The 9543-nt window shown below is 31.6% G+C and overlaps 1 protein-coding gene and 1 pseudogene across 1 annotated transcript; both read left to right on the top strand.

Moving 5' to 3' along the window:
- The first annotated feature begins 718 nt into the window (after nt 1–718).
- LOC114166496 (peroxidase P7-like) lies at nt 719–2369 on the top strand. The gene is made up of 3 exons (XM_028051236.2): nt 719–1090; nt 1294–1488; nt 1608–2369. Exons 1-3 carry the CDS (start codon nt 875–877, stop codon nt 2154–2156), a joined length of 960 nt encoding a protein of 319 aa, XP_027907037.2. The 5' UTR covers nt 719–874; the 3' UTR covers nt 2157–2369.
- A 2341-nt stretch (nt 2370–4710) lies between these two features.
- On the top strand, nt 4711–7905 carry LOC146883206 (uncharacterized; annotated as a pseudogene).
- Nucleotides 7906–9543: the final 1638 nt, after the last annotated feature.

Raw genomic sequence — 9543 nt, forward strand, 5'->3', positions numbered from 1 at the left:
AAGTCCTCATTGAAGTTGTGTTTCTATTTTCAATAGAGAATGATATTATTTTTTTTTTCCTTAGAGTTGAAGAAAAATATTGCAAATTTCTTTCCTTTAATAAAATTAAATTATTACTTGTTGTTTATTTCATTTTCCTGTTCATCTTAATTGAGTTCTTATGTGTTTATTTCCAAACTAAACATTTTTTGTGATTCGTTTTCTGGATAAAAATGTGCAAAATTTCTTTTGAATTATTTTCTGCATGAAAAATTGACATTGTTTATTAGTCGAGAGATAAAATAAATTTCTGACTCAATCGTCCTAAAGAACCTGACGTCACTATAGAAAGGGTGAAACAATCAACTTTGAAACTACTACGTACTTAACCTTATTTTATATAATGATATATTCTAAGAACAAGGGCAATTTTGAAACTTTCCAATGATTCCAAATAACAAATAATGTATATTTTACAAATCAATATTGAAAAATATTAACTATAGCAAGAAAGTTCATATTTCGGTTTGACTCGATCGAAAGAGATGCATTGATGTACGTTTCCTTTAAAACTACTTTTTAACCTAATCATTTAATGGTTGACTTTCAATAAACAAACCCCATGGACTAAATCAATCCATGACAAATTCTTCTCTCATTTTCTTATACATATCCAAGTGAACTCTTGCAAGTTAAGTATTTTCATTAATGACCCGATGAACGTTTCTTTCACCGAATTGATCCATTCTTAGTCCCAGTCCACCAAGTAATAGGTATGATATTACGTAGAATAGTGCTTCATCTCTATATATAAAGGGGTTGTAGAACACGTTGATCTCCATAACCCACAAACTAGTTCTATCTTACAGTACTCACCATTCATTGCATGATATAAATGGCTTCCTATAAGCATTTATCTGTTTTTCTCTATTCCTTTGTGTTTGCTTCTGTTGCATCAACAACATTTTCATCACTGTCACCTGATTATTATGACTACTCGTGCCCTAACGCTTTGAGCACCATCAGAAGTGTTGTGGAAGCTGCTGTGCAGAAAGAGCAACGTATGGGAGCTTCTCTGCTACGTTTGCACTTCCATGATTGCTTTGTTAACGTAAGACTTTCTATGTTTTCACAATATTAATAATGAGTTGTTCTTTTATGTTGCTGTTATTGTCTTTTATGTTAGGTTGTAGTAGATAATGGTGCTTCTTTTGGATACTGTTTCTATATATGTCTTTTGCATGGCTGATAAAAAGAATGATGCAACTGTTGTAGTGTGATAACTGAATTGGTTTTGTAATTGTGACTCAACAGGGCTGTGATGGTTCGATTCTGCTAGACCCTTCACCCACCATTGACAGTGAAAAGAATGCACTTCCAAATGTTCAATCTGCAAGAGGATTTGAAGTTGTGGATGAGATCAAGCAGGCTTTAGACGAAGCATGTGGAAAACCTGTTTTTTCTTGTGCAGACATATTGGCTGTTGCTGCACGTGACTCTGTCGTTGCTGTGAGTGATATTCACGTTCGATGAAATTTGTGTACATATTATATATTACAAAATAAGGATTTTTTTGTGAGTAAGATGAAAGAAAATTGATTTCAACAATTATGTGTTTTCCCTTGCAGCTAGGGGGGCCAACATGGGAAGTGAAACTAGGAAGAAGAGACTCCACCACAGCAAGCCGTGAAGCAGCAAATGCAAACATTCCGGCACCATTTTTCAACCTCTCTCAACTCATCACCAACTTCAAGAACCATGGTCTTGATGAGAAAGACCTTGTTGTTCTTTCTGGAGGACACACCATAGGATTTGCACGTTGTGCTACATTTAGGGACCATATCTACAATGACTCTAATATCAATCACCGTTTTGCGAAAGAACTTAAGTACATTTGCCCTAGAAAAGGAGGTGACTTGAACCTTGCTCCTTTGGACCACACATCAGCGCAATTTGATTCAGCCTACTTCTCTGGTTTGGTTCATAAGAAAGGGGTTCTTCACTCTGATCAGGAACTGTTCAATGGTGGTTCTGCTGATGCATTGGTTAAAAGATATAGCTACAATTCCAAGGCTTTCTACCAGGACTTTGCAAAATCTATGATTAAGATGGGAGACATAAAGCCTCTCACCGGGAGTAAAGGGCAAATTCGTTTGAACTGCAGGAAAGTGAACTAATTCATTACACAAATGAAGAATCAAGTATGTGACGCAGGTTCTTGAAGGAAACTGTAAGAAAAATTGTTTTGCATGGGTTTGAATTTATTATATTGTAATGTAATGTTTGTAGATGTATCATGTTTCATGATAAAAGATTTGTTTGTTTTTTTGTTTTGATTAAAATGTACTGTGAAGGATTCAAAATAGAAAGAGATTAAGGTTTTGATAAAACTATACGACTACCTTTGATTCAAAATCACATATCAATTGCATGAAATTACTCCATGGCAGCAACATATTTTTTTATCAGAAAAAAACAATTATATTTTTAAATGGTACAATTGTATTTTCCCGAGCTATACATAAAAAAGTCATATACAAAATAAAAGAAGAATAGAATTGTCACTTCATGATATCTCCCTCTATATATAATCTTACTATATCATCCTACTAAGACAAAAACGTGACAAAACGTGTATATTTTTTACAAGGTAAACAATGGTTTCCTAAAAACATTACTAGATCAAGAGGTTCCTCAAAACATTTCTCTATAGAATGTCTTCCCAAAAACTTTATGTTACAAGAGCAATATTGTGACCGAAATTATGTGGGTCACAATTTAAATTTATTTTATGAAAAATGAATTTTGGATTTTGAACTTAATTCAAAAGGATTTAAATTTGATCTAAATACTTGGATTTGGATTTTAAAAAATCCAATCTACTTTTTCTAAAAACATATAATTGAATCGAAAATCTAATCCAATTATTTGGATCTAAAATAGATGTGAATTGGATCATTAAAAATCCAATCCATTATCACCCGTATTCGCGTCGCCACCACATTTGGTGGTGGAGAAGATGTACATACTCCCTATGGACATAAAACTTTCATTTGATCATAGCCTATAAGGTGTAAGAAGCACATGCCTTTCGTTAATGACCCCATGTGCATTTGGACTTGTTTAGTATCTCACCTATTATTTCTTCTTACACCCCACTTTTTTCTTCCCCCAGCCCCCACAAAACCTGTAATTTCCAATCCACTCCTCATTAAAATTGTAATAAAAGTCCCTACACCTCATTTTTTTAATATTTGTCAAAGTGTTCCAAAACGTATTTCTGGATTTAAAAATTTAAAAATACATTATGGAATACTCAATCTTTAAAATATAAAAAAAAAATCCAAATCCAATATTCTAGAACATTTAATTCGAAACTATTTTGAATGGAATGTTTTGAAAAATATTTATCAAGTTAAAAAAATAAAATTCCGAACATTCAATCTAAAATATAATTTTTTTTCCAGAACACTGGTCTTTGGAAGAATACGAAGGTTGATGATGAAGATTGTGTATGCTATTCTCAATCTAAATTTTGTCTACCGATTTTTCAAATTCCAACGCATTCCTACTCCAACGAATCTCTCAAATTCAAATCTTTGTTCAGTGTCCATTCCTGTTCAATTTCATTAAGATGAAAACGTCCTATACTTTTTCATCTTTGAAAGACCTTTCACATATTCTCCATAATTTACTAGGAAGTAACAAAGGAGTCTCATGGTTGATTCGTATTCATGATCAGAAGTTTCATAATTTAACCGTTCATAACTTATCTACATATATAATAAAATTGTATACTAATTATTTTGCTAAAATTGTTTATTATAAATGAATAAATATTTAGAAAATCACTTCAAAACTAATTATAATTTATTTCTATGATTAAAATAATTATAAGTACCAACTATAAATAATGATCAATTTTAGTAACTAAAAATAATTAAAAATACCAATTTCTAAACTAAAAATTATTGATAACTAAAATAATTTCTATGATGAATAAAAAATTATAATTGATTTCTAAATTAATAATTAAAATAGTTTTCATTATAAATTGGTATCTAATTAGTTAATAAGATTTTGACTACTAAAAAAATTGACCTTTAATTAAAAAATTGATTTTTAAATATAATTACTAAAATTAGTCATTTTTAAAAAAATATTTTCTAGTATAGCAAACACGTTTTTGGTGTTGTTTGTTACACTGCATGTACACAAATTTCATCTAATGAAATCTTTATAGAAACACACAAGTGTACACTACAAGAAAATTTCTATTTTGCTAGGAAAATTAGCGAGGGAAAAATTTTGTAGTTAATCCCTCACAAATTTGCGAGGAAATAGCGAAAGAATAATATTGTAGCGTGTCTATAGCAAAATAATTACAGATTACTAGAACATATATTTCACTAGTGCAGTGAGGGCTTTTGGCCCCGGTTACTTTCGTGATTCTGCCTCGGTTTTAGAACCGAGGCATATTGGGGCGAGGCCAAAAGGCACCTCCTTTTGGCCTCGGTTATCACCCGAGGCCATAGCGTCTGTTTTCTGCCTCGGGTCTGAAAGAACCGAAGCCATAGCGTCTGTTTCGTCTTTGCAGTGGTGGCTATGGCTTCTGCTGCTGTTCTGGCTCATTCTCGCTCACTGTTGCAGTGGTGATGATGACGCGCTGTTGTAGTGGTTTCTACTGTTTCGCATGGATCTGTGTGGTGCGAAATTGCACGTCTGGTGAAGATGACTCGCGCTCCTATGGTGGTGTTGTGTGAGGATGCGCTGGTTTCATTGCAGGTGCTGATGGCAGGTCACGGTGGTGCGAGGTGTTGCCATGGTTGTCACTGGTTCTGTTGCAGAGAACACAATGCATTGTGAGGTCCGTGAATGGTGCAGCTGCGGTGGTGGTGGTGGCAGCAAAGTTCGCGCAGAGTTTTCGAACTGACCCGCATCGGGAGGTGATTTGCAATCGGTGAACCTGGACAGCGCGACGAAGGCGACGACGCACGACTATTGATGGCAGATGCTGGTCGGCGACGGAGGCGGAGCGTGATGGTGGTGGTAGAGCGAAAAAATTCGCGCAGAGAGTAGAGAGTTTGGGAGACGATGAATAGTAGTTAGGGTTCGCGAATTGGGAATTTTAACAGACTTTATGGCCTCGGTTCAATTAATAACCGAGGCCAAAAGCCTGATGCTGACTTTATGGCCTCGGTTCAATTAATAACCAAGGCCAAAAGCGCCCTTTACTGCCTCGGTCTTTAAAGAACCGAGGCCAAAAGCCTGATGCTGGTGGCATTTTTGAAAATTTGAAAACTGGACTGCCTTATATGCTTCGGTTCATTTGTAACCGAGGCCTAAAGCCCCCTTTATTGCCTCGGTCCTTAAAGACCCGAGGCCAAAAGCCTGACGAAATTGCAAAAATGCCACCGCCTCCTTATAGGCTTCGGTTCAGCTGTAACCGAGGCCTATAAGGCGAAGTAAAATGTCAAATCTGCACTAGTGTTTGTAACTAATCTCTAACTAATTTGCGAGAGAGTGGTGAAGGAAACAATTTGTAGCTTCTTCATAGCAAAATAACTACAAATTTACTAGAACATATATTTGTAGTTAATTCCTCTCTAATTTGCAATGAAATAGCGAAGGAATAAAAATGTAGCTAGTTTGAAATAACTACAAATTTACTAGAAAATATATTTGTAGTTAATCCTTCTCAATTAAATTCATACTAAAATTATTTTTAATTTTAGTATAAATATATACTTATTTAATTTAGATATTCTAATTTTTTTATAATTTAAATATTTTAAAATTATTTATAATTTAAATATTTTAAAATTATCTTAAATTTAAATATTTTAAAATTATTTTTAACCTTAATATTTTAAAATTACTTTTAATTTAAATATTTTAAAATTACTTTTAATTTAAATATTTTTAATTTTAAATATTTTAACATTTAAAATTTTAAAAATAGTTTTAAATATAATTATATATTAAAATATAAATATAGATATTAATAAATTAATTAAAATGTATAATAAAATAAAAGAGGAAATTATATATATAAATTTTAATTTTAGTAAAAAAATTATAAGTTTAATAAAAATATAAATCAAAGAAGGAGATAACTTATGTATACTTTAACTAAGGATATTTTTTATTTAATAAGATAGTTTAAAAAGAAAATTAGTAAAGCGGTTTTCCTTTTTTTATTTAGATTTTTTCTATTTAGAAACTATCTTTTTTAATTTTTTGAAAGAGACCAACGTGCCACTTGTTCACATCTTCAAACACTTTTGTCTTGTTTCCGTGCTTCTCGTTCACATTTTCAAACACTCAAATGTTCACTTTCTCTTCACTCACACTTTTGTCGTTCTTCTCCTCACTCATACCCTGAATCCTTCGTCTTCGTGCTCATAGTTCAGTTGTGCTCATAGGTACGTGGTTTCCTCCATTTATTTTTTCAATTTTCCATTTTCCCGTCTCATATACTCCCTTTCATTGTCTCAATCTTTCAAGGATAACACTCTTCTCAGTAAATGGAGTAGGTTTTTAGAGATTGAAGGTGAAAGAAGCTGACATAACGTATTTTAAGTTTTAGGATTTTTGATTGATTAAACTATTTTAGGGTTTTATGGTTTGAATAGCAAATTCCATTCAAGAACAAATTGGATGTTTCTATCAAATATATTTCAATGCAATGCATTCAATGTTACAAATTTATTAAGAAGATATGCAATGCTTAATTTGGTTGGTATAAAAAAAACTAATCCTTAGAATGTTGTCAACAGTGTATATGTTGTTCCAGATTTGTTCCAGATTCAATTACTCGAGATATTATATCTGAGTTACTCATCAGGATGCCAAATCCAACACCAAATTGGAAAAAATATTTTGGTGATATGAAAGAAATTTTATTCAATGAGTTTATTGTTAGTAATCATTATGTTAATGTAATGAAGTACTTTTGCATAATAAATGAATTTAATTGATTTTTATTAATGTAGGATAAGTATCATTTTGCGTCAAAATTATGATCGTAGTATGGCAAGAAAGGTTTGGAATTTGACATGCATGAATCGATATTCTGACTCTTTATGTAAGGTAAGGAAAAAGGCAAAAGAAAGGACAAATTCAGATAATATTCAAGACTTAAAGGGTCTTGGACTAAGAGGCATTAGGACTGAGATGTGGAATGGATTAGTAGACATATGGGCAACAAAAGAATGGAAAAAAAAGTCTAATGCGGGTAAAAGCAATAGGGCTGCCAAGCCTGATGCCATGGTTCACACAGGAGGATCATGAAGCTTTGGACAACACTTGAAAAAAATGGTATTCACCACTATTATTGCTTAAACATTCTCTATTTCTAAGAGCCAAAGACTTTGGCTAAGCTTTTATCTAGTGTAATGATGTTCATGTATATTTTGTTATGGTGAATTATACAACAAAGTTCATAAAAGAAAAGATGGTCAATATGTGTCTAACAAAGCAAAAAGCTTCATTGTAAGTGTATGTGTTTATTCTATAAATGTTAAACTATTTATTTATAATATTGTTAACATATTAATTTTGATGTAGGAATCATATGAAAATGCTATGACTGAAAAATATGGGGAAGACACATCAAAGAATCCTATAGTTGACTCTGATGTTTGGATAAAAATAGGGGGTGAAAATAAGAAAGGTAGAGTCTATGACATTGGTCACAGTTTGGATCTTGACACTAATCCACATGTATCATCTTCAACAGTTGAAGGCTCCTCTTCCAAAAATCCAAATGCAACAACTGAAGAAATCACTACTTTAGCTACACAAATATCTAATTTGCAAGAGCAAGTGAAGACACAGTTGCAAGCACATACTGATATGCAAGCACAAAGTAGAAATGCAAGCAATTATGCAACAATAAATGCAAGAGCAAATGCAATATTTTAAGAGAGAATTATTGTCTGCACTAAAGAAACAAGAATGAAGATGTGTCTCAGACTAAAAAAACTTTGTTTTTATTATAATTGTGTTGATACATTACTTTTTGTTGATACATTCTAATGCTTTTGTGTCCTAAAACCATTATATATTGGTGAGAACTTATGTTATTTTGTACAGTTTGCTATAATTGTTGGAAATACTTTGATCATGGCAGGACTAATTTCCTTTTCAAATATGTAGTGCAAATATTGAAGTTGTTTAGACACTCTTGTTAATCATTCATGGGCATATTAAAGAGTGAATAATTATGAAGTAATTGGAATTAACCAAATAATATTTGTGAGCAATTAGTTAAAGATCAGTGAGAATATAATTGCGATAGATTAGTAAGAAAGCAATTGCGACAGATTAGCTACGGATTAGCGAAAACTAAATTATGACAGATTAGCTATGGATTAGTGAGAAAAAAATGGCGATAGATTAGCTACAAATTAGCAAGAAAAAATTGCGATAGATTCGCTACAGATTAACGAGAAATAAATTGCGACAGATTAACTACGAATTAGCGAGAAATTAATTGCGACAGATTAGCTACGAATTAGCGAGAAATAAATTGCGACATATGAGCTACGGATTAGCGAGAAATTAATTGCAACAGATTAGCTGCAGATTAGCGAGAAATAAATTGCGACAAATTAGCTACGGATTAGCGAGAAACTAATTGTGACAAATTAGTTACGGATTAGTGATAAATGAATTTCGACAAATTAGCTACAGATTAGCGAGAAATCAATTGCGACAGATTAGCTACGGATTAGCGATAACATAATTGCGGCGAAATAACTACAAATTAGCTACAATTTATAAAACTTTCTGATTTTAAGTAGCGAGGAATATGCGAGTAATTAGCAAGACATTAGCTACGGAATAGCGAGAAAATATATCCCTCTCCAATTAGCTACCTGGATTTAGCTACCAAACATTACGTAGCAATTTAATAGTTAATCTGTTGCAAAACTAGTTAACGAAGGATTAACTACGGAATAGCTAGGAAATATTCTGTAGCTAATATAAATTTTTTTTGTAGTGTCTTGGGAAAAGGTTTCTTTTTATTTCCAATGGAAAACTAAAAAATAAGGTTTTTTGTTGTATTGTTTGTTCTATCTTGTGTTTTCTATCCCGTGTTGCCGGTAGGTTGCTTTCTCTTGTTTTAATGTTAAGTTATCTAGGTTTTTTCAAAGGAAATTCTTATCTTCTTAAATATATTAGAAGAAAGACTATAGGACATTTTTGGTTTGGAAAGATATATATATATATATATATATATATATATATATATATATATATATATATATATATATATATATATAAAAGTTTTGTCATTCAACAATAATTTGTTTTTGTAATATTAGTGATAGGAAATGAAGATCAAGATTTCAAATTTTTGCATTTTGGGTATATTATTATTACTATTATTAACTTTTGTTTTTGTCATTCTTTAATATTATTATTAGTTATTAGCGATAAAAAACTAATAACTTTTTTATCATAGGTAATAATCATGACTGATTTTTGTTATAAAAGAAATATTGATCACATTAAAAATAGTGCATGTTAGAAAATGATTACTCAAATAATACTAAT

This window comes from Vigna unguiculata, chromosome 10 (genome assembly GCF_037176805.1).
Source record: "Vigna unguiculata cultivar grain cowpea cultivar isolate G323 ecotype 2 chromosome 10, ASM3717680v1, whole genome shotgun sequence".
Lineage (NCBI taxonomy): Eukaryota > Viridiplantae > Streptophyta > Magnoliopsida > Fabales > Fabaceae > Vigna > Vigna unguiculata.